The following is a 25,534-nucleotide window of genomic DNA, read 5'->3' on the forward strand; positions in this document are numbered from 1 at the left end:
TCGGGAGGGGCTTCCCTCGAGGGCGGGGCTTCCCGGCGGTGGGCCTCCAACCTCCCTGGCCGGTGACCCGTGGTCCCGTTAGGTCTGAGCGGTCATGGCGGCACGCGCGTTAAAGCTGCTGACCACATTGCTAGCCGTCGCCGCCACTGCCTCCCGGGCTGAGGCCGAGTCCGAGGCGGGATGGGACCTGACGGCGCCTGATCTGCTGTTCGCGGAGGGGACGGCGGCCTATGCTCGCGGGGACTGGGCCGGTGTGGTTCTGAGCATGGAGCGGGCGCTGCGCTCGCGGGCCGCCCTGCGCGCCCTCCGCCTGCGCTGCCGCACCCGGTGTGCCGCCGACCTCCCATGGGAAGTGGACCCAGACTCGCCCCCCAGCCTGGCGCAGGCTTCAGGTGCCTCCGCCCTGCACGACCTGCGGTTCTTCGGGGGCTTGCTGCGCCGCGCGGCTTGCCTGCGCCGCTGCCTCGGGCCGTCGACCGCCCACTCGCTCAGCGAGGAACTGGAGTTGGAGTTCCGCAAGCGGAGCCCCTATAACTACCTGCAGGTCGCCTACTTCAAGGTGCAGACCTGCCCGAGCCCCGGGCGGCTGGGGGTCCTTCTGGGCGTGGTTGGTTCGGGGAATTTGGGGGGCGCGGGACGTGTCCGCGGAGAGGGAAAGTGGCCTCTTGGAGGAGAAACTTTTCCCGGATCCAGGGAGAGTAGGGACCCTGCCAGGAGACCAGCCTCTCCGGGTTCGCATAGGCAGATGGTGACCCCAAAAGTCCAGCCTGGGGTTAAGGCACATGCCAAGCAAAACTTGGTCTTGTGTTACTCAGGAAGCTGCTTATAGGGAACTACAGCGGCAGCTGTAAATCCTGATTTCATTGTAAGTTACCCAGTGAGAAGCTAAGACCTTTCTGCAATATCTTCCGGTTTGCTTTTCAGTGATGCTCTTCCTGCCGCCTGAGTGCAGCAGCCTTCTTTCAGGACGTGAGGTTGCCACGTCGCCAGTAGGGGCTGTCTGGCCCCTCCCTGTGAGGGACCCTCTGGCTAGTGTGTCAGGTTTCCAAAGAAAATGAGCATTTTTAGGAATTCCAGAGTGCCTTAACTCCAAGTGTACACCCAGATTTGGAGCGTTGCTGATTTATGATGATAATAATAGCCAAAACAGACTTCCAGGCATTATTAAGTACTTTGTGTTTGTTAGTTCATTTACCCAGATCCTGGCAATATCCTGTAAAGTAGATGCTATTAATAGCCCCATTTTGTTTGGGGGAAATGGAAGGAGGAGCTGTGCAGGCTTATCTATTATATCGATAGTTTAACAGACCTTCAGTTCAACTTAGAGACTTAACAAAGTCTTGGGGACCTCAGAGTTCCACCCTCTGCACAAGCATTCTGCTTACACAGTTCTGCTCCATTCCTCCTAGTTTCCCAGAGGAATACCAGATTTGACACCAAAATAATTGGGCTGTGTCTTTGGTTATGTCACTTAACAACACTTAAAAATTGTTTGACAAACATTTACTAAACACTTACCACATTCCAGTTTTTGAACAGGTAATGTGCTTGACTTTGTATGTTTTTGTTTTACCTCTCTTTGCAGTTTAAGATTCATTTTAGTAGTAAGGGCTCCTGAAAGAGTATCTATATCCTGCTGTGGAAACACAACAGAGGAAGAATCTAACTGTGTGTCAGAGAAGTTTGACTTGAAAGAAGAGGTGACATTCGAAGCTGATCCCAACTATTGCCGGAGGAGAGGAAGGATAGCCATTTCCGACAGAGTAGGGCCAGAGTGGGAAGAGACCCATGGACCCATCATCAGAACTGGGTTGTAGGATGTTGATTCTGGAAACCATGTGGGATAAGCCTTGGGAGAAGGAGAAAGTGGTGGCAGAGTGAACCATTAGGAGATGACTGCAGTTGTCCACACGAGAGGGAGAAGTCAGGTACCTTGCGCTCAGAGGGTAAAAAAGAGCTGGAGGTGGAGTGAAGAGTATAGAGATGGAGGAAAGTGGAGAAAGGCAAGAGTAGTGCTGAAAGATACAAGAGAGTCAGTCCATAAAAGGGACAGACTTGAGAGAATTTCTGGAGAAGGAAATGGCAACCCACTCCAGTACTCTTGCCTGGATAATCCCATGGATGGAGAATCCTGGTGCAGGCTACAGTCCATGAGGTCACAAAGAGTTGGACATGACTGAGCGACTTCACTTTCACTTTGAGAGAATTTCTGATTTTACAGTTAGGGATACTGAGGGACAGAGATGGGGATTGTTGACCTTGGGTCACCTAGCTATTTGGGGGTCACAGCCAGGGCTGACTCCTTGTCTAGTGTGCATTTACTAGTGCTAAAGTCAGAAAAGAAAAAATGTTTTCTTGGCATATTAGTCATGTGCTGGGAAGAACTGACACAGTGGAAAAGACCCTGATGCTGGGAAAGGTTGAAGGCAGGAGGAGAAGGGGACAACAGAGGATGAAATGGTTGGATGGCATCACCGATTCAATGGACATGAATTTGAGCAAGCTCCAGGAGTTGGTCATGGACAGGGAAGCCTGGCATGCTACAGTCCATGAGGTCGCAAAGAGCTGGACACGACTGAGCGACTGAACTGAACTGAGGATTTACATTCATTGAACTGACATTTATTAAGCATTTAATATGTGCCCAGTGCCATGTGTTAAAAGCTGCATATATATCCTTTCATTTAACTTTCCCTGCAATCCTGTGAGATTAGGGGATGTATTTATATATTTATTTATTCATTTTTGGCTGTGCTGGGTCTTCATTGCTGTTCGGGGGCTTTTCTCTAGTTACGATGAGTCGGGGGCTCCTCCCCTAGTTGTGGTGCTCAGGCTTCTCACTGTGGTGACTGCTCTTGTTGCAGAGCACAGGCTCTAGGGCACACAGGCTTCAGTAGTTGTGGTGCACAAGTTTAATTACCTGCAGCATGTGGAATCTTCCCAGACCAGGGATTGAACCCCTGTCCCCTGCATCACCAGGTGGATTCTTAACCACTGGACCGCTAGCAGAGTCCTGGGAATGAGTTTAGAGAATAAACTTTAACTCCTCTAAAGCCCCAGCAAGAAAATAATTAAACCTACCATTGTTACCAGTCTGATACCACAACCCATATTGTTAATCATTATATCATCAGTGATTTCTTCTGGGTTCTATATATGAAGCTGTGTAATTTTGGTGTGCTGGAGTCCATTGCTGTCAGCATTACTGTGGCCTGTAGCACATTTCTTTCCCTCTCATATTTCTGTAAAGTCACCAGTTTTAACCTCATGAGCCCTGGGCTTTGAAAAGTCAGAAGATGTCATATCTGGATTTTGTATAGGACCTTAAGACTTTTCGCCACCCACCTTTTCCTTGAATGAGTCAAAAACATATATGCAAAAAAAAAAAAAAAGCATTTTTTTTTTCTAGGCAAATTCTTAGGCATGGTCTAATTGTTAACTGCGCTTTCCCCCCTACCCCTAAATCCTTGAGTTCTTGGACTTTTTCAGCTCAGTCCCTACATCTAAATCTCGAGACTGTATTATCTCAGGCAGTCCGTCTTCCATAGCATTCCCCCTACAATAACACCTTTGTTTTAGAATAGAATGTTTATACTTTTGAAGCATGACCTCCTGTAATTTGAGGAATCCCTAATCCTGATTTGAGAAATAGCTGAAAATCTGTTCAGGGCCCCGTGCTTCTAATCTCTGGTATGTAGTTTCTTGCAATAGGTGTGTTTTCTGGGCTTGGGAGGGGCTCGGACACACTGAGTGGAAGGCTCAGGAAGGCAGGGATTTCCTCTTTACTGTGAACTGCATATTTGGACACCAGACTTCAGAGTTTGCATGTGACAACTATGTTTTTATTCTTCATCCTTAGATAAACAAGTTGGAGAAAGCCGTAGCAGCAGCCCATACCTTCTTCGTGGGCAACCCTGAGCACATGGAGATGCGACAGAACCTGGACTATTACCAGACCATGTCTGGGGTGAAGGAGGCTGACTTCAAGGATCTTGAGGCCAAACCCCATATGGTGAAAAAAAAAACAAAAAATGTTATCCTCTTCTCTCACTCTTTTTTTTTTTTTTTAATTTTAATTGAAGGCTAATTACTTTACAGTATTGTGTTGGTTTTGCCATACATTCACATGAATCAGCCATGGGTGTACATGTGTTCCCCATCCTGACCCTCCCTCCCACCTCCCTCCCCATCTCACTCTTTATTATAGTGACAGTCACTAGGGTTGTTTTCAGATTACAAAAGTAATGTATGTTCATTATACAACATTAGAAAAATGCAAATACATAAAAAAACAGGAATTAATTATCTCTAACAGTGCTACATTCAGAAAACCAGTGGTTGATATTTTGGTCTATTTTTTAAGTCTTCAGTACCTAATTTTTATGGGCTTCCCTGATGGCTCAGTGGTAAAGAATCCAACTACCAGTGTAGGAGACAAAGGGTTCGATCACTGGGTCAGGAAAATTCCTGGAGAAGGAAATGGCGATCCACTCCAGTATTCTTGCCTGGGAAATCTCATGGGCAGAGAAGCCTGGTGGGCTACAGGCCATGGGGTAGCAAAAGAGTTGGACAAAACTTAGTGACTAAACAACAGCAACAAATCTAATTTTTAAACCTAATTTGGTGTCATATTATGATGTACTTTTAATCATCCTTTTGAATTAACATTTTTTCATGTACTTTTTCTCATGTCTTCAAATTTTCTTTGAAAACACAATTTTTAATAGCTGAATGGTAATCCATCTTATTCATCAATTGTATTCATTTACTTATCGAATATTTTTGGTTCTGTAGATTTTTGCTTTTCACAACAGTGGGTGGTACCATATTCCTCAGTGTTCTTATTCTGTTTGTTTAGCAGCTGGTGGCTCAGACGGTAGAGAATCCTCATATAATGTAGAACCCAATCCTGGGTTTGATCCCTGGGTTGGGAAGATCCCCTAAAGAAGGGAATGGCTACTCACTCCAGTATTCTGGCCTAAAGAATTCCATGGACCAAGGAGCCTGGCAGGCTACTGTCCAGTGGCATAGTATTTTTATAAAGGGCTTATGTTCTAGTACATTAATAGAAATAGGCATATTAGAGACAGTATCAAAATAGCTTTGAAAGTAAAATGTGTACTTTATACAACTCTACACAGTTTAGGTTTTGTGTTTGTTTGTTTTTAGTGATTCTGTGACAAATGAAAATGGTTACTGTCTACAAGAAGGGAGCTGTGTCCCACAGAGAGCAGCAGCAGAGACTGTAATCAGCAGTCCTTACTGCCAGAAAGATTGCTTTCATCACCTCAAACCACATTCTAACCTCTAAGAGTTCAATTTTTTAAATTAAATTTTATTTTGAAAACTTTCAGCCCTACCAAGAAAAAGTGCAGGAAACGACAATGAGGGACTTCCCTGGTGGTCCAGTGACTGACTCTGAGCTCCCAATGCAGGGGCCCCAGGTCTGCTCCCTGGTCGGGGAACTAGATCCCACACGCTGCAGCTAAGTTTGCCTGCTGCAACTTAAAGATTCCACGTGCAGCAAATAAGACCCCCGCACAGCCAAATAATTTTTTTTTAAGAAAATGACAGTGAATTCCCATATAGCTTTCATCTAGATTAAGTTAAATGCTTTTAAATTTCAAAAGAAACAAGGAAAGACCGTTTCTAGGAGGCCTTCATTATACAGCAGCCACCCTTTCCGTCGGTAGCCTGCGTGGGCCAGGGGGACGCTCGCCGAGGTGGCCGCGGGATAGAAGGGAGAGCCGTCTGCCGCCTACCCGGCATCTGAGTACCCCTTCCTCCCAGTAGCACGAATTTCGGCTGGGAGTGCGCCTCTACTCCGAGGAGCAGCCGCTGGAAGCCGTGCCCCATCTGGAGGCGGCACTGCGCGAGTACTTCGTGGCGGACGAGGAGTGCCGCGCGCTCTGTGAAGGGCCCTATGACTACGACGGCTACAACTACCTGGAGTACAACGCCGACCTCTTCCAGGCCATCACAGGTGCGGGCCGGAACCTCGCTCCTGATCCGGCCTGCTGGGCTCTCGGGGCGGCAACGTGGTTCTGTGGACAGGGCCTCTTAGGCCTCATTCCTGAATCTCCTAGAGCTGGGGATCTGACTGAAAACTGCTTCCTCTTGATTTGTTCATCTTAAGCAGAACTGGAATCCTGGAAGCTGACCTTATGGTTCTCCCTCTCTTCGATTCCTTTCAGATCATTACCTCCAGGTCCTCAGCTGTAAGCAGAACTGTGTCACTGAGCTTGCTTCCCACCCAAGTCGAGAGAAGCCCTTTGAAGACTTCCTGCCATCTCATTATAATTATCTGCAGTTTGCCTACTATAACAGTAAGGTCTACTTCCCTCTTTCTCAGCTGCTTTTAACTAAGCCTAAAGCAAGGAAGGCAGGGATTGTGGCCACTGTGCTTCTTTGGCCTGTTTGGCTTCTCTCTGTGGCTCTGGGAGGCACTGTGCCAGGTGGTCCCTGGGTGCCTTGTTACAGGCCACCTCCTGGGAAGTCTCCTGAGCAGCCTGAGAAGCTGGGAGAGGGAAACTCTAGGACCTCACTGGTCCCCTCTATAACATTTATAATCTGATTTTGCACTTGAGTTATAGTAAGGGCTTCCCTGTGGTTCAGATGGTAAAGAATCTGCCTGCAATGCAGGAGACCCAGGTTCAATCCCTGGGTTGGGAATATTCCCTGGAGAAGGGATGGCTACCCACTCCAGTATTCTTGCCTGGGGAATTCCATGGACAGAGGAGCCTGGTGGGTTACAGTCCATGGGGTTGAAAATAGTTGAACATAACTGAGTGACTAACGCTTTCACTTTTTTCACTTTAAGTTATAGTAAAGGCAAGGATGTATTTCCATTTAAACCAACTCACAGGACATTTCCCAGCCCTTCTCCTTCATAACAGCACTGATGCGCTTGAGTAGAGAGAGGGGCATGTCAGTATCCAGAAAAACAAGTCAGCGGGTATTTACTGAGTTCCTACTATGTGCTAAAGTAAGCCTTAGAGCATGTTTAAGAATATATGCTTCTATAGTTGAGGAAACAAACACTTATCAACAAAAGAGGCAATCTGCTATTATAATCTTCCCTTCTCTTCTGAAAGTCCATAGGGGAAAAAAAAATAGGAAGATGGGAATATTCCTGATATTGGTCTAATGAGTGGGACTATTAAGGCCAATGTTTGAATTACCTGAGGACACTGAGCACCTTAAAATCAGTTACATATTCTATGTGGATTCCATCCTGGCCGTGTGATCACCTTGAGCTGTGCTGAGACTGAACTCTAGGTGGTTTGTGGTACCCAAAATGAGATGCTTTCTTTTCAGCCATTTTTTCCCCTTTGCAGTTGGGAATTACACACAGGCCATTGAATGTGCCAAGACCTATCTCCTCTTCTTCCCCAATGATGAGGTGATGAGCCAGAATCTGGCCTACTATACAGCCATGCTTGGAGAAGAGCAAGCCACATCCATTGGCCCCCGTGAGGTGAGAGACTTGCATTACTTAGGGCAGCTGCCAGCTGAACCCAGACCAGAGAGCAGAGTGGGATAGAGAAGGGGGAGCCAGCTGCTGCTTGGGCAGGGTGAGGCAGGGTTCCCAGGCAGGCGTGAATGCAGGGGAAGTGTAAGGACTAAGCCGGAGCCTTCATTAGCACAATCTGGGCCCAGAAGTCTGTTCTCTGAGTTGGCAAAGAAAAGCAGAACTGCAAAGCAGCCACGTTCTTTGCCTTTTTTAGCATCCCTGCTTTAAGACTTGATACTGTTTGGCCAAGATTAATCATTTTCTACTTCATGCTAACTTTTTTTCACTCACTACTTTTCTGCCTCCATTTTCCTTCCTATCCCCTCTTCTTTCTGCCATTGTCTGATCTGTCCCTGTTTCAGCATTAATCCCATATCCTTCCAAAACTAGGAAGGAAAATCTATGTGATGCAAAGACTAAAATGAAAAGTACTGAAGTGAAAGCACCCCCCCATCCCTGCACTGTTGGGAGGACTGTACATTGTGCTGTTCATTTAACAATGGCTATTTCAGGAATTACAGGTGACTCTTTTTTATTTTGCTCATTTGTATTTTCTAAATTCCCTGCAGTGAATGAGTATTATTTTTGTATTAAAAACATGAAAAGAGAGGACTTTCCTAGATGTCTAGTGGTTAAGACTCCACGCTTCCACTGAAGCAGATGCAGGTTTGATCCCTGGTCAGGGAACTAAGATCACATGCCTTAGAACATGACCAAAAAAATTAATAATAAAATAGCCTAAAACACACACACACACACACGAAGAGTTCTCTGTTTTAACTTAATGAAGTTTGGCACTGTGAACCTTCTTATTTGTGCATATACCATGCACAGGCCCTAGATCCTCTCCTTCTTAAGCCCAGAACAATGATGTGGATTTGAAGTCACTAATATGGGCTCAAGTCCTGACTCCTCCACTTACTGGCCATGTGATTTTGGCACATCGTGTGGGATCTTAGTCATACTGCTTTGCCCTTCTGAGTCTGATCTCTTCTGCTATAAAATAGGACTGTGGTTCTTGCTCTGGCTTCAACACAGGATGAGTGTGAAGGTCAAATGAGATAATGAGCTGGGACTTCCCTGACGATCCAGTGGTTAAGACTCAGCACTTTCAGTGCTGTGGGCCAGGGTTCAATCCCTGGTCAGGGAACCAAGATCCCACAAGCCTCGGGGTGCAGTCAAAAAAAGAGAGAGAGTAAGCCAACAGGCACTGTACAACATGTTGTGTGGACAGGTAGCATCACAGGGGTCTGGACGATGGTACATGAGTAGCAGTTGGAGGGTTTTCTCACCTCTAACTAAAGTTACCTCCTGAAACTAGGGGGCTTATCACTGTGGCCCTCAATCACTTGTATCCTGCTGGCCTCACCCAAACCCCAGCCTGTAAAATTGGCTATAACTTTGGACTAACCTTTCACTTTGTCAACAACAACAACAAAGATAAATAGCTACGATTGTTCTAGAAGCCCCTCAGTTGTTAATGCATCACATCTCTTGGACAAATGAAAGGGATGAGAAAACAGGTCCGCCCCTGGGCTGTTTAACCAATGATTCAGCAGCCAGGGATTCACCCCGCAGCTGTACTGCACATTTTTGCAAAGGTAATGTGCACAGCTGTGCATCAGAACACTGCTGCTGAAAGCAAAATAACTAGAAACAAGCTCAGTGCCATCAATTTGGAGACTGGTTGAATCAATTTTGGTACATTCATTCAGTGGCATACAAGATAACTCGTAAATTGCATGAGTAGATTACTATGCACCAATATGATATTGTCTCCATGATAATAATTTTAGGTAAAGAAAAAATTTTAACGTAACTGTTCATGGAGATTATTTCCCCACCCCCAACCCCCAGACATGGGCCTATAGGTCAGGGGTTGGAGGAAAGACCTGAACATTTCTGTCTGTCAGCTCTCTGTGGGTTTAGCTGTGTATGTTTTACCTTCGTGTCTTTCTGAGTGCCATCTGAAACCACCTTGGAAAGGTATACAATATGACATTTGCAGGATACTGCAGTAAATAGAATAAAAGAGGTGCCAGCAAGCTAGAGTGGACGCATGGGAGAAAAGGGAGTGCCTGGAGAGTCAGGGAGGGCTTTGCAAGAGGCAGTGGTGGTGACATTTGGTTTTTAAAGCCTACAGTAGGTGAATGAGTCAGAGAAGGGCCGTTTAGATGGAGAGCAGCATGTACAACACCTACAGGACTATCCCACGCAAATGGAGGAGGGTGCCAGGGAGTTGCAGGCAGTGGGGCCCGGAGGATCAGATTCTGAAGGTTTTTGAGTGCCTCTCCAGGACCTTGGACTCTATGCGGCAGGGAGTGGTGAGTCCTGGAAGGGTCTGAAGCAGCCTGATGAGCTATGATGGTGGAGGGTTCCGAATGGGAGGTGCTGGGGGCCATGTGGCACTGAGAGAGCTGCCAAGGCCTGAGCGAGGCAGGGCTGCCAACCAGGTGGAGGAGGGAGGTGGAACTGGCAGCCTGGATTGGGGGTGGTTTTCACTCCTCCCTTCTCTCCATGTCTAATTAAGTACCCTGTTCCAGTCTGGGACCCACTCCAGTATTCTTGCCTGGAAAATTCCATGGGCAGAGGAGCCTGGCAGGCTAAAACCTATGGGTTGCAAAGAGTACGACATGACTTACAGACTGAGCGATAGAGCACACACCCAAAATTCCCAGGCTGGGAGACCTGTGTGTGTTGCTGGCCACAGGGCTCCAGAGTGTACAGGTGGCAGGGTGGAAGGGATGCACAGCCTCCCTTCCTGCCCGCACTCCAGCCCAGGGTGGCTAACTTTTCCTCTGTTCACTGGGAGAAGCAGGTCCATGAGGTGGTAGTAACAGACTTCCCCTTCTGGTTGCTGTGGCACTTTCCTGTTGAAAATAAGCACCCTCTAAATGTGTGTGGCACTTTATAGTTTACAAAAATCTTTCATAGCTTTTCTTTCATTTGATTCTCATAACAGTCCAGTGAGGTGGCATCACCAACCTACCCTGAAGTTAAAAACCAAGGTTCTTCCTTCCTAGATCTGGCGTCCTGAGAGTCTCCAGTAAAAGGAGTCCTCCTCTTGCCATCCCCTGCCGTGTGGAGACTGTTTACCCTTATCATTGTCCTCTTTGGCTGCTAGATGGTGACCACCTGGCTTTGAGATGGCACTTCTCCTGGCCTCTGTGCTCAGTTAAGATCCCCCTCACCCTTACCCTTGATGGCCATATTAGTGAGTCTTGGGCAGAAAGAGAAAATGAGTGGTCAGTCTACCATTTCTAACTAGAACCACCCTTCTGGTAAGAAGGTAACTCACGTCTGTTGAGCCCCATCCCAGGCCAAGAATTGAGCCAGATCTTTACACCCATCATCTCGTTGAGCTGGGTGTTAACACACATCATCTCATTCTGTCATCACAGGTGCCCTGTGAGGTAGGCACTGTTCTTTCTTTTTTAGAGATGAGGACATTTAGACTCCAAGAAATGAGTTAACCTGCATGGTGGCCTGTCACTGCCTATGGTGATGAGAATCTCTGCTCCCCTGCTTTTTCCCAGTGCCAGCATAGTTCTGATACAAAGCTGCCACTTGGGAAATCATTGTTTAAAGAGTAAGTGGTAGAAGTGGGGCTTGAGCCTCATAGGGCTGCTGCAGAGGGTTAAAGGAGTTAACACATATCTAGCTTTGTGTCCAGCACTTGGTGAGGGAGGCCAATCATTTCAGCTCCTCAGGAGGGACTTCCCTGGTGATTCAGTGGTTAAGACTCCACATAATGCAGGGGGCCCAGGTTCCATCCCTGCTCAGGAAACTAGATCCCACATGCCATGACTAAGAGTTCACATGCTGCAACTAAAGATCTTCCATAAAAAAAAACAAAAAAAACTCGCATGCACAGCGAAGATCCTGAGTGTCACAACTAAGACCCAACACTAAGATCCACATATATAAATATTTTAAAAAATAATTTTATCCCTTAAAATTTTTTAAAAATGAACTCCCTTGAAAATTTCCATCTTCCTCTTATAGGTAGGCCTCATTGACACCTTTAAAGTTTTCCTTATTGCCCTCATCTTTTGTTTCAACTGACACCGTCTTCTTTTTCTTTTCCTTCCTTCTGCTGCTGCTAGGAGACTAGCAGGGCACCTAGGGAAAGGTGGGATCCAGAAGGCACTTAGTTTGCCTACCCCGGGGAAGCCCACCAGTGGGAAGGGCCGGGTGCTGGACCCCAGTGCTCTTTCTGCAGCTGCCTGGCTCCGGGGAGGGATACCCTCTGCTCCAAGTCTGAGGGGAGGCACGTGACGCAGGATAAAGCACACGGACTTTAGGGTTAGAGAGACCCAGCCTTGGACATGGGTCCCTGCTCTGCTGTTTCCTATGTGTCATGCCACAAGAGGACACAGTATTGTCCCTGTGTACCTCAGTGTCCCTGTCTGTAAAATGGGGATAGTCGGATCACCCTCAAGGTGGCAGTAAAGATTGAAAGAATAATACAGGAGTCACCTAACACCCAGTTTTTAGGTTGTTTGTTTGTTTTTCCCTGAGTACCAAACTCCTGTAAAAGTACCAGACTCCTTCTTTGAAGACTAATTGTTCCTGAGAATCCTCAGGTTTTCTGTCTCAGAGAGTAATGGCAGAGGAAGGAAGGGGGCGTTTCCTCTTCAAGGGAAGCCTGGCTACGCCACCCTCAGACACGCTGCTTGTGACAGGCAAGAGGAACCCTCGAGCACAAAAGTGAGGCTTTTGCCCCAAACTGGGGGACGGACACGTGAATGGTGGTGGGAGAGGAAGCCTCGGATCACACTGGGAGCAGAAGTGTAGATGTGGGGTGGAGGGCAGGGGTGTGGGGGGCTGAGAGCTAGCGGCAGGGCTGAGTTCCAGAGCGTTCCTCCTGCTGTGTGTCCTCAGAGTGCCCAGGAGTACCGCCAGCGGAGCCTGCTGGAGAAGGAACTGCTCTTCTTCGCCTATGATGTTTTTGGAATTCCCTTTGTTGATCCGGTGAGCCAGGGTGCGGGGGTGAGGGGTGGGCAAGGGATGGGGTGAGCTGTACCCCAGGTGACTCCGGGGAGAAGACCGGTGGACAAGAGACAAGGGGGAATTCTGGCTGGCTAGCTATAGGTGACTTGGTCCCCAGAACATCTCCCTTTGTCTCCTGGAAGGGGTCTGGGGAGGAGGTGGGCTTCCTGTAGGCCCTGGTCCGCGCATCAAGACCTAAAGGGTCCACCAGGCCCTCTGGCACTGTTGATTTCCTCCTGCTCTGCTTTTAGGATTCATGGACTCCAGTGGAGGTGATTCCTAAGAGACTGCAAGAGAAACAGAAGTGAGGCCCTTGAAGAAACTGCATGAGTGGATCGGTGTGATGAAGCACTTGAGGCTTCCCGAGCCCAGGCAGATGTGAACTCCTGGCAAGGGGTGGGCAGGTCCAGTCTGGGGAGCCGGGGTGGAAACCTGGGTTGGCCCCAGGATGCAGCGCTCAGAGTGGCTGTGCTCACAGGTCAGAACGGGAAACAGCCGCCCGCATCTCCCAGGAGATCGGGAACCTTATGAAGGAGATCGAGACCCTAGTGGAGGAGAAGACCAAGGAGTCACTGGACGTGAGCAGGCTGACCCGGGAAGGTGAGAGGATGGGCTCGGGGCCACCTTGGCCACCGTGGGGGCAGCAGGGCCAGGGTCCCCATGTCCGCTGGGCAGCTCCCATGAGAGGGCAGCCTCAGGAGCTGAGCCGGCACAGGTCACAGTCAGGGTCACCCTTCCTTACTCACCCACGGGACTTCTGCCTGCAAAGAACTGAGAATTGGCCTTTGGTTAAGAAATAAGACGCCTGTGTCACGGGGACAGTAGTTTAGTTCACTTCGGTAAGTATTTAGAGGAGAAAACTCGTCTCTTTGCCCCCAAACCGTTTCCTCCCAGCTGCCGTCATCCGTTCTGTCACCAGGCCTCAGAAGCTTCAGGTGTCCCCTCCAGTCCACTGGCGAGGCCTACCGAGTGGGACTCCGCTCTCTTTCTATCTCCCCAACCCTTTTCATGTCCCGTTGCCTCAGGCCAATGACAGGCTCCCAGGGCCCCCATCTGCACCCTTCTTTCCTCTCCAGTCTGTCCTTGCCCCTTCCCATCGGGGGGCAAGACCAGTCTCTGAACACCGGGACTCTGACACCATCCTCCTTGTCTCCCCTTTAACCGTAGGCTCCACTCTTGCCTTGTTTACACCTTTTCCTCATCCTTGAGCCTCTCTCTGCCCACAAGTCCTTGTTGAGGTCTGTCTATCCTCCTACACACTTCCTACCATCCCTGCCCATGCGGCATCTCAGATACACCCCCACAGAGTCTTTCTTAAACTCCAGGCCAGTCAGGAGCCCCTGCCTATTATTTATTTGTTTGCGCCGGGTCTTAGTTGCGGCATGCAGGATCTTTAGTTGCAACAAATGGGATCTAGTTCCCTGACCAGGGACCGAACCCAGGCCCCCCTGCATTAGGAGCACAGAGTCTCAGTCACTGGACCACCAGGGAATTCCCTCCCCTCCCTCTTTCTGTTGAATTTTCAAGGCACTCTGTGCTTTCACAAGGCCTGCTTTGTGCTGCTTATTGTGTGATTATTGAAACAGGTTCTGTCTTCAGGTGTTAATCCCTCACCTCTTCTAGCACAGTGCCTGGCACATGCTGGGCTGGAGTAAATAGAATTGATTTGGTCTCTGGTATGTCCCCAGCACAAAGAGATACCAGGGGGAACTGAAGAGAGAAACACCGGCCTTTATGGTTGCTTCAATGAACAGTGGTTAATTTAAAAAGATTAGCACATTAAAGAATTTGTCCATCATTCGTTTGTTTTCAGAGAGCTTTCACTCTACTCTGTTATTTCTCTTGATTCTCATAACTGCCTGAGAGGTGAGTTTGGGCAGATTGTAAGATCCTCATTTTTAAATAGATGATATGATGATGGCTAAACTTTTTCTTTTTTAATTGGAGGATAATCACTTTACAGTGTGGTGTTGGTGATAGGCAAACTTTTAAGCATATACTCCATACCAAGTATTGTGCTAAACTTTTAAAGTTGTCTTATTATTCTTTATATTAAGCTTATGATATACCAGGAGAAATTGAAGAGAGAAGGACTGGCCTTTAAGATATTATTTTGCAGATGAGATAAGGCTCAGGGAGGTTAAGTAACTTGCCAAGGTCAGACAGCTGGTAAGTGGAGGATCCAGGAGTCAAACCCAGTTCTTTCTGGTCTTGAGCTCACGTTATAGGAATGTGTATGATGTTTCCCCAACAATGTGTGAAGGCCCAGGAGCCAGCAGCTGTGGAACAGTGCTTGGACCTCCTGTCCTAAGTTCCGTCCTCTGGTTCAGCCCACCTTTGGAAGTGACCAAATGGAAGGTTTCTCTGGTAAACAGGAATCAACTGGAATTTCTATTCCTTACAGGAAGGTAGTATCTGATGGAGAGTGTCTGAACCGCTGCTGGATTTAGCCAGTCTTGTCATTGCTTTGCAGGTGGCCCCCTGCTGTATGACGGCATCAGACTCACCATGAACTCCAAAGTCCTGAATGGTTCCCAGCGGGTGGTGATAGATGGCGTCATCTCCGATGCGGAGTGCCTGGAGCTGCAGAGACTGACCAATGTGAGGGAGCCCAGTGACCACACTGCCTCCCTAAGGGCCCAGCATCCCCCGACTGGGTGCCTCTTAGGTCTGGACAGTTGCCTGCCCCTTGCTCTGGGCAGTCGACCGCCTCTTCCCGGGCTCTCAGCTGCCTGGCTAACTCTATCTGTTCTGGGGGCCTCCTAGGCAGCAGCAACTTCAGGAGATGGCTACCGGGGTCAGACCTCCCCACACACCCCCAGCGAGAAGTTCTACGGTGTCACCGTCTTCAAGGCCCTCAAGGTAGGGTCAGTTCTCTGTTCTAAGTGTGGAGAGGAGGGAGGGGGTGCCCAGGCTTTGAGGGGGAGCTGGAGATGGTGGCGGGAAGGGGAAAAGTATCCGCCTGTCAGCATTCCGGCTGCCCCGGAGGCAGGATAAACCACACTGGGTGAGGCTGACCTTTGGACCATGGCTCTTAGTGTAATAAAATTGAGGCAAGCAAGTAAGACTGATACCCCAAGTTTGAGAGTACTTTCTGAAGAACAGCTATACTTAAAAAAAAATATTTGTTTTTATTTATTTGGTGGCACTGGGCCTTAGTTGCAGCCTGCGAGATCTTTAGCTGTGGCACCTGAGCTCTTAGTTGCAGCCTGTGGGCTCTAGTTCCCTGACCAGAGATCAAACCTGGGCCCCCTGCATTGGGAGCACAGAGTTTTAGCCACTGGACCACCAGGCAAGTCCCATAATGGCTCTACTGAGCAGGATGCATGAGTTATTTATAAAGAGAAGTGTGAAGGGGAGGGGAGCGGGCGATGGCAGAGGGTCACGTGTGGGAAGCAGAGGGACTGCGCCTTCAGGAGCTCGAGGAGTGGGGCCAGGTGCCTCCCTGGTCTCTGTCGGCCTCCAGAGAGGGGCGCCCAGGGCCTCTGACCCAGGCTGACCCCTGCTTTCCTCGGCAGCTGGGGCAGGAAGGGAAGGTTCCTCTGCAGAGCGCCCACCTGTACTACAACGTGACTGAGAAGGTGCGCCGCGTCATGGAGTCGTACTTCCGCCTGGACACCCCGCTCTACTTCTCCTACTCCCACCTGGTGTGCCGCACCGCCATCGAAGGTGGGCCTCCCTCACCCTGCAGCCCCACCCGGCAGACCCCTGGCACTGGTCGGGCGCCGGGGACGGGGAGAAGAGCAGGCACGGGCCCCTTCATCCTGCCGGGGAACCAGCGTAAAGGAGCGCAGTCCGCGCTGCGGAGGAAGTTAGAGTCAGTCTCCCTGGGCAGTCAGGAGGGCTTCCCAGAGGCGGTGACGGCGGTTACACAGGATGAATGGGGGTTGTGGAGTACATGGGGCGATGGAGGATGTTTAAGCCAGAGGGAACCAGAGCCAGGTACAAAGGAGTGGCAGCACTGGTCCGCCAGCAGTTGGGGGAACTAAGAAAGTTGCCATTTCTGGAGAGGAAGGTCAGGAAGGTAGGGAGACGGGGCAGCCAGGTGAGGCTGGCAGGGCCTCAGAGGCCGAATCACAGAGTGCTTCTAGTTGGAGATAACTTAGAGGCTAAACAACAACCTTCAAGAGCCTTTTTCATCCTCTAAGTCAGTGGTTCTCAGCATCAGGGTTGGGCATACAAGTGTCTTTAGATGAACCATGAGCTGTGTTTTAAGTTCCTGTCACTAATTTTTAAATGCCACATTTGTGAGAGAACCCCTTACTTCATAAGTTAGGGCAGACTGGAGGCCACTCATCGTTCACTCTGCGTTACATTCCCTTTTGCGTCCCTGCGGAGGGGTGAGGTACGGCTGGTGTCCAGGACTCACATACGACCCACGGCCGGGTCTGTCCTGCCAGAGCCTTCAGTGGCCCCGGTGCTGACGTTCCACTGATGGTGGCAGAGGTTAGGGCTTTACTGTCCCTCAGAATGTCTGGAATCCTACTGTAATCTGGGCACACGGGAGGAATATGCCAGGCTTGCAATATGCATGGTCTCCAGGTGGGGGCGCTCTGGGGGCCTGGCCAGCAGGAGGCCAGTGGTCAGGCAGGGGAGGGCTGGATGAGGCCTTGTCTTTATTCCACCAGCGGTGAGGATTTAAGGTTGGTCTTGCTGCTGTGTCAAAAGACTCAAAGGTGTGGATCAAACCAGAGGAAGGGAGGCTGGTTGGCAGTGACCCCAACGCACCCCCAGGCCAGCAGGAGAGCTGCACGGCCGTCCCCTGAGAGCCGCAGTGCTAATGTGTGTCTCCTTGGCCGCAGAGGCACAGGCTGAGAGGAAGGACGGTAGCCACCCCGTCCACGTGGACAACTGTATCCTGAACGCCGAGGCCCTCGTGTGCATCAAGGAGCCCCCTGCCTACACCTTCCGGGACTTCAGGTGCCAGTGGTCCTCAGGTCCCCAGGGCCCTGTGCCTTGCTCCCTCCTCCAACACATGCATGCTTGGGACCAGCTCTTGCCAGAGTCCAGGACCCTCTGGGTTGGGAATCAAACAATATGGGAATGGTTACAGTGTAGTGGGAGAACAGAATGGAGAGAGGAGGACGTGGTTCAGAGACGGGCATGCTGGGTGCTCAGGGCTGAGGGTCAGGAGGCAGGAAGGTCAGGAGTCCTGTTCGTGAGGCTTCAGAGAAGGTTCTGGTTTCTTCCTATGAAAGGCCCCCCTCCAGCTGCTGGCTGGGAGCACTTGGAGGTGAAGGCACTGGAGCTGCGGGTTTTCTCAGGGGCGGGAGGAGGAAGTTGGTGTCGAGATGCTCTCTGCCTTTCCCAGTGCCATTCTTTATCTGAACGGAGACTTCGATGGAGGAAACTTCTATTTCACTGAACTAGATGCCAAGACCGTGACGGTGAGTGCGCCCATCCGTGGGAGACAGAAACCCTCAAGGTGCAGTGGGCAGAATGGCCGCTGGCCTTCCTGGTAGCCAGCACTCCCCTCCCCACACCAGGAGGCCTCCGACCCGTCACCTCTTCTCTTTAGCGCTGGGCTTTGGGCAGCCAGGCAGAGGAGCCACCCCCCAGCCCGACCTGAGTGACCCCATGTGCCTTCTGAAGGCAGGTTCCAGTCTCTGACCTGCGCACCCGCCTCGCTGTCCCCTTTAGGCAGAGGTGCAGCCCCAGTGCGGAAGGGCCGTGGGATTCTCTTCCGGCACGGAAAACCCGCATGGAGTAAAGGCTGTCACCAGGGGGCAGCGCTGTGCCATCGCCCTCTGGTTCACTTTGGATGCTCGACACAGTGAGAGGGTGAGAGCAGCTGGGGCCACCATGGCCTGTTCCTGGCGGGGCCCCTGTTCTGCTTCCTCCTTCCCCAGTCCCACTGCCGACGCTTAGACGGGAAAGAAACGCTGGGCTTGGGGGTCCAGAGACTCTTGGCTCTGGCACTGTGTCACCGTGGTCCCTGGCCCTTCCTTCCTTGTCAGTCGGGCTCCAGGTAGGGACCTGGGGGGGGACAGGACGGGGGTGACCCTAGTTCTCGGTCCCTCACTGAGTACCGTCTCTGCTACCTCTGCCCACGGCCTGCTAGGAAGACGATGAGCTCAGAGGCCGCAGAGGAAGCACCTTCTTGTTCTCCAGGAAGTGGCACCTGGGTGATGGTGAGTGCCTGGTCCAGAGGCCCTCTCTGAACAGCCAAGGGTTTGTCCTTGCAGGACCGAGTGCAGGCGGATGACCTGGTAAAGATGCTCTTTAGCCCAGAAGAGATGGACCTCCCCCCCGAGCAGCCCCAAGAAGCCCAGGAGGGGACCCCGAAGCCCCTACAGGAGCCCGTCTCCAGCAGTGAGTCGGGGCACAAGGATGAGCTCTGACAGCTCCTGTGGATGGTGATCAGACCCACATGAGGGACTCCGTCCTGCACCCTGGACTGGCCAGCCCCGGGTGAGGAGCAGTGGGAACCTAGGCCTGCCGCCCAACTGAGGGGGCTCTGCTCACGGCCATCCGCATGGTGCTACTGCTCTTGGAGTGGACATGGCGGGATGACCCTCTCCCCTCTGGGCCTGACTGAGGGCTCAGGACGCAGGCCACGAGCCACTCGGGGGGCCCGCACAGGCAGCCACGCGACAGCAATCCAGTATTTAAGTGCCTGTGTAGACGACCAAAGAATAAATGATTCGTGGTTTTTTTACCTGGTGGTTTGTTCAGAGTGGAAATATGCCCATTGGCCCCAGAGGTCTCACTTGATGAAAATTGTTCTGGGCAGGACACAGTGGCAGGCCCGGTGTGAGGAGGCCTGGTGCCACACCTGGCATGGCCGCTTTCTGTGCAGCCTCAGGCCAGACACTTAACCTCGGGGACCTCGGGGTTGTCATATGTACGAGGGAGACCATAATCCCTGGTCTGCCCACCTCCTGGGCAGTTGTGTGGCCCAGAGGCGGTATCGGATGTGACAGCATTTTGTAAACTGGAATGCTCTGGGTGGATGGCAAGGATTATCTTTAATCCTTCTCTGGCAGCCAACATCGGTCAGCAGTGCGCTGGCGTGGTGCCCCCGTGTCGGCCACATGCATCCTGCTCTGCTGTCTGGCCTCTGGGTCCTCAGACCTCAGGGTCTCCATGTGCAGGACAACACACACCTCTAGGAGGCAGAGTGAGAGACCTATAGCTTCAGCTTCTCTGGCCTCAAGCTCATCTCCCATCCTGGGCTTGAGAGGCAGGAGGGTCGTGAGTTGGGAACCTGCGGTCTGAGAGCGCATTTATTCATTTAACCCGTGTTTATTTATTGAGCACCAGCTAAGTGTCTGGTGCTGGGAATATGGAACCAAACAAAACAAGTCCCTGCCCTTGTAGAGCTTATAGTTTAGTAAGGGAGACAGGTAACAAACACATAAATGTGTGTGTGTGTGTGTGTGTGATCCTTTGAGGTAGATAAGAGAGCAGGTTAGGCCCTAAGTGGGGAGCAGCAACAAGGAGGCCAGCCTGGTGGCACAGAGCGGGCAAGGAGGGCAGCCAGAGAGGTCAGCGTCCTGGGGGCCCCGGGGGCCATAGGGAGCACCTGGGCTTTGACTCAGTGGGACAGGAGCCCTTGGAGGATTTTGAGCAGGGATTGGGGGCATCTGACTTATAAAGGCCTTGGTGAAGAATGTACATGGAAAATGGGCTACAGGAGCAAGTATGGAGACAAGGACAGCATAGCAAAGGCTGCTGCATGGACCCTGTGGAGAGATGGAGGCGGTGTGGATCGGGCGTTGGCAGTGGAGAAGGTCAGGTTCTGGATCTCTTCAAAGTAGAACCAAAAGGGACTTCCCTGGTGGTCCAGTGGCTAAGACCCCACATTCCCGACTTTGTAGGGGCCAGAGTTTGATCCCTGAACAGGGAACTAAGATCCACGTGCCACAGCTAAAACCTGGCACAGCCAAGTAGATAAATATTGTTAAAAAATTTTTTAAGTAGAGCTAACAAGAGTCACTGATGGGTTGGCTGGCACAAAAAGAAGGAATAGCAAGGATTTAGCCTGAGCAGTTGGGGAAGTGGAGCCACCCTTTTCCCCATGTTGGGCAGACTGCAAACGAGAGGGCTATGGGCATGGAAATGAGGAATCTGGTTTTGTGTCTTTTGCTCAGGTTTGAAGAGCCTATTAAGCAGAAGATTCCTGAATCTGGAGTTCAGGGAGAGGTGGAGGTAGGAGTTGACATTTTGGAGGTTGCCATCAGCACATGGTGGGTGTTCAGAGCCAGGAAGCTGAGGTCAGTGTAGACAGGAGTCAGAAGACTGGGCCAGGCTACAGGTGGCTGGAGGGCAGTGGGGCCCAACAGAGGATGTGAGGACCAGCCATGAGCAGGGAGCCAAGATGTCTGGTCCTAGAAGCTGATGAGAGTGTTTCAGGAAGGAGGGGGTGAGCAGTGGTGTCTAAAGCTGCTGAGAGGTTGAATAAGCTAAGAACCGGGAACCTGCTTTTAAATTTGGGGATGGACGTGGAGATCAGTGAGAACTTTAGCAAGAGATGTTTCAGTCGTCTTTGAAGTGAGAAGGGGAGGAGAATGAGTGGTGCTGGTGGGCGCAGACCACTCTTCTCAGGAATTTAGCTCTACTCAGGGGCAGAATGAGCTGGAGGGAGATATGAAGGAACAGTTGTTTTTCTGCTCATGGGAACCATCCTGTAGGGACAGTCACTATTCCTTTAGTCATTGGTGGTCTGTGTCCTGTTTGGATGACCCACTTGCCTAATGGAGAAAGGACCACGTTAATGGAAGGAACACCAACTTCACCCACATGCTGAGCTGGACAAGACTTTCACTTCCCACCACTTCCAGCTGTGTGATCTGTTGAGTGTGTTTCCTCACACACTCAAGGGCTATGACATGAGATTATAGCCCTTACCTCCTGGGATGGCTGAGAGTATCATTGAGGGAATATTCATAGAGAGCCTGGCATGACGCTTGGCACACAGGAGATACTCAACATCACAGAAAACGAATCAGCCTGATTGTGGTCTTCCAGGAGTTTTCACCTCAAGGCAGATGAACTTCACAATTTCAAAGTATGCAAAACCATTGAGACAACAGACTGTCTCAGTGTAGCTCATGAAAGGCCAGATGTTTTCAGCGGCAGCAGAACTGGAATAAGTACATATGGTTATGGTGGGTGAGTCCTCCAAGCAGCAGGAGGTGATGGCAGGGTCCAAGCCAAGACTGCTTGGCCTGTGTGTGTGACTCATGCACACAAGCGGGTCAGCACTGGGGAAGGCTGCTTGAAATGAAGAGAGAGCAGCCACAGGAGCATGAGAGGGGACGGAGGCAACTCAGCAAACTCGGGGAAGATGTGGACGTGGAAGACGTCTGTCTCAGCACTCAGGGCAACTGGCAGAGCTCTCAGCAGGGGTGCCAAAGAGAGCCAGTGCTCAGGACTGTTTGGGGAGGAGAAGAGGGCACTGCCAGACACCCTCACCCTGGTTTAGTTGTTGTTCAGTCGCTAAGTCGTGTCTGACTCTTTGCAACCCCATGGATGGCAGCACGCCAGGCTCCCCTGTCCTTCACTATTTCCTGGAGCTCACTCAAACTCATGTTCATTGAGTCAGTGATGCCATCCAACCATCTCATCCTCTGTCACCCCCTTCTCCTCCTGCCTTCGGTCTTTCCCAGAATCAGGGTCTTTTCAGTGAGTCAATTCTTCGCATCAGGTGGCCAAAGGATTGGAGCTTCAATATCAGTTCTTCCAATGAATATTCAGGGTTGATTTCCTTTAGGATTGACTGGTTTGATCTCCTTGCAGTCCAAGGGACTCTCAGGAGTCTTCCCCAGAACCTCAGTTTAAAAACATCAGTTCTTCAGTGCTCAGCCTTCTTCATGGTCTAACTCTCACATCCATACACGACTACTGGAAAAGCTATAGCTTTGACTAGATGGACCTTTGTCGGCAAAGTGTTGTCTCTGCTTTTTAATACACTGCCTAGGTTTGTCATAGCTTCTCTTTCAAGGAGAAAGCATCTTTTTAATTTCGTGGCTGCAGTTACTGTCCACAGTGATTTTGGAGCCCAAGAAAATAAAGTCTGTCACTGTTTCCACTTTTCCCCCATCTATTTGCCCTGAGTTAGTCGTGGGACACAGAAATGAGGCTGGTGGTAGGGCCAGCAGATCTCTTAGTCCTTGGGAGGGAGGCAAAGGAACGATGAGCCAAGTGCTGTGAAAGGAAATACGCAAAGAACATGACGGATCCAGACCAGAGCACCTGACCCTGCTGGAGCGGGCGAGACACTGGGGTGGCCACCCTGCTGGGTCACATTGGGGTGGCCTCGCTGTTAGCTGCACTGCTTTCTAGCTGTGCGCCTAGGGCAAGTCCTCTCCATTTTGAGCCTGGTATTCCACGGGAAAGTCAGACTCCAAGCTGGGGGGAGTTTGGCCAGCACCACCACCTGAGCCGCCAGCGTTTCAGATGGTGGCTGCAGAGAATGTGCTGGATGGCAACCAACTGAGTCAGACCCTCTTAACTGGCAGGGGGAAAGGGCGGGGGGAGGTGCTCCTCTGTTCCACTGGGAGGGAGGCAGAAATGTCATCTCCACACCCATCAGTCAGTGGTCAGCACAGATCTACCTACTAAGCACCCGCCCCGCTAGACACTGCCAGGCAGGAAGGGGCAGTGGGTCTTCAGCCACGCAGGGTGAGAAGGCAGCCAAGCTGCACCCAGGGTGAGAGGGCACAAGGGGCAGATCGCCCAGGGGGAACAGAGCATTCATTAGCCACAATTCTTCAGGCGTATTATGTTTTCTAAAAGCACTTCTCACCCATTTTGATCCTTCTAAACTCCGTCATGACCCAAACAGATGAATGCTATTGTCTCTATTCTTCAGTTGGGGAACCAGGACCAGAGAAGCTAAGGGACTTGCCTAGTATCACACAGCTTTTCAGTGGCAGAGATAAAGCCAGTACCCCTAAGTTTCTTGTAAGTGGAAGCACTTTTTAAACAGTGAAGTGTGATACCCCAGGGAAGTTTTTAGTTAGCTCTTAAATGGGGGCTGGGGTGGGTTCCTGAGCCTTGTTGCTCTCCCCACATGCCTGGGAGTTGCTGGACTGCAGGAGGCCATGGGGGTGGCAGAAGCCCTGGGTGGAGAAGCTGCGCCTGGTTAGGGAACTCAAATCCAGAAGCAGGATCTGGATTTTGAAGGGATTTGGGACATGGGTGAGAGAAGGCCTTTGGGGTAGGAGAGAATGTTTTGGTAGAACAGACTCAAGACCACAAGTAACAGAAGGGATAAGGGTTTCCAAGGGAGATGTGAGCATCATTCTGGGTCATAAAGTGGGTCTGGTCCAGTGTGGGGAGGGCTCGGGGTGGGAGACCCAGCCAAGAGGAGCGAGCGGGTCCTGGGGGCAGCTGGGTGACTCTAAGTGTCTCGCTTCCTGTCTCTGATTCTCAGCTTTTCATTTGTCAGTGGAGGGCCTTGTAGTCCCTGGTCTCCCAGACTGTGTGGCCTTGAGGATCCTAAGGCTCAGAGACCTGACTCAGGTGCTACTCGGGACCAGAATGACTCCTGGATCCTCCTTTCAGAGGAAGCCCTGCATAAGGCTGGGAGAGGGCTTCCCTGGTGGCTCAGCCATGAAGAATCCACCTGCCTTGCAGCAGACACAGTAGACACAGGTTCCATCCCTGGGTCTGGAAGATTCCCCAGAGGAGGAAATGTCAACCCACTCCAGTATTCTTGCCTGGAAAATCCCATGGACAGAGAACCTTGGAGGACTACAATCCATAGGGTCACAAAAAGCTGGACATGGCTTAGCAACAACAGGCTGGGAGAAGCCCAGCCCAGCCGGGAGAGGGTAGTAACTGCTGAGTGGCAGCCCCATGTAGGTAGCCCACACTCTCTCAAACACTGGGAAGCTCTCTGGGTGATTCTATGAAGCTAATTAGATTCCATGAATCTAATTCCATGATTTAGAGGTGAGGACACAGGCTCCACAGCCAGCCAGCTCAGGCCTGTTCCTCCTGGTGCTGCAAGAAAGGTGGAGTGTGGACTAGACAGATCTGATAGGAAAGCACCCTGACCCCAGCTTCTTAGCTTGGGGTAGGTCACCTCCTTCAGTCTAGGTTCCTTATCTGTGAAGGGGCGCCCACCGTGAGGGGCTGTCTACGATTAGAGGGATAAGGCCTAGAAACCCTTGCCCGGAGTCTCCACCCTGGGCACCAGATCCACGTGGCTTGGGACTTTCCAGCTTGGAGGACGCGGTGAAGGGGTGGAGGGAGCAGTATCGGGAACCACAGGCCCAGCAGCGCCCACCGCCTCCTTGAGGGCAGGCCCCTCCCCCAGCTGGCAGCCGCGGGTCCGCGGGCCATACCAGGGCCCACGCCCCGGCGGCCTCACAGGGCAGCATTGTCTCCAGCGCCTGGCACCCTCTCGTTTGCATAGCCACGTGAAGAATGCGAGGGAGCGGGCGGGGCTGCCCCTGCGGAGGGGTTCTGGGTGGAGGGTGCCTGGAGCCCAGGGTCGGCGGCAGGACCCTGCCTTCCCCCAGCGTAGCAAGGGGAAAGGCGAGGCTAGTGGGACGCTTGGGTAGGAGGGGATGCGGGGGGGACAGGATTGTGACATTCCCCGGCAGGAGGGGATGCGGGGGCGGGGGGGGGGGGGCAGGATTGTGACATTCCCCGGCACCCACGCCTGGCGAGCCGAACTGAACGTGAGGGGATTGCTAATGAGGTCGACGAGAGTTAAACATTCCCTTGCTCCAGAGGCCTGAGCTGGGACTGGAGAGAGGAGGGGAGGGGGGCCTCTCGGAGGGGGCAACCTGAACCCCAGGAATGTGCAGAGGCCACTGCTCCCCACCAGGCTGTTCTGGAGCTGGGGGCCAGGGCCTGGTGCCTCAGGCCCCAGCAGGAGTGTTAAGCCAGCCAGCAAAGAGATTAGCAGCCTGAGCAGTCTGCCCTCCTTCAGGCTGATGCCAAAAGTTGGTGATATCTCCCACCTCCCTGCCAGGCTCCTGGCTGGCCGGCGGCCAGCTCTGTCCCAGCCTTCATGGGTCTGTCATCTGCCCCCCACCTCAGATCTCAAACAGACCCCTGTTTGAGTGAGTC

At 51.4% G+C, this 25,534-nt stretch overlaps 1 protein-coding gene across 2 annotated transcripts; it reads left to right on the forward strand.

Annotated features, from left to right (window-relative positions):
• Positions 1 to 14: 14 nt before the first annotated feature.
• On the forward strand, positions 15 to 19,163 carry P3H1 (prolyl 3-hydroxylase 1). Of its 2 annotated transcripts, XM_040231484.1 has the most exons (15): positions 15 to 559; positions 3,860 to 4,012; positions 5,794 to 5,983; positions 6,195 to 6,326; positions 7,338 to 7,477; positions 12,398 to 12,487; positions 12,757 to 12,809; positions 12,984 to 13,105; positions 14,979 to 15,106; positions 15,272 to 15,367; positions 16,024 to 16,174; positions 17,308 to 17,425; positions 17,817 to 17,892; positions 18,146 to 18,286; positions 18,691 to 19,163. In XM_040231484.1, the coding sequence occupies exons 1-15, from the start codon at positions 95 to 97 to the stop codon at positions 18,844 to 18,846; spliced, it is 2,211 nt and encodes a 736-aa protein (XP_040087418.1). In that variant the 5' UTR covers positions 15 to 94; the 3' UTR covers positions 18,847 to 19,163. The 2 variants fall into 2 exon arrangements, with proteins under 2 accessions (XP_040087418.1, XP_040087419.1); XM_040231485.1 differs by lacking the exon at positions 18,691 to 19,163 and having other exon boundaries at positions 34 to 559; positions 18,098 to 18,157.
• Positions 19,164 to 25,534: the final 6,371 nt, after the last annotated feature.

Source organism: Oryx dammah, unplaced genomic scaffold (genome assembly GCF_014754425.2).
Source record: "Oryx dammah isolate SB20612 unplaced genomic scaffold, SCBI_Odam_1.1 HiC_scaffold_28, whole genome shotgun sequence".
Classification (NCBI taxonomy): Eukaryota; Metazoa; Chordata; class Mammalia; order Artiodactyla; family Bovidae; genus Oryx; species Oryx dammah.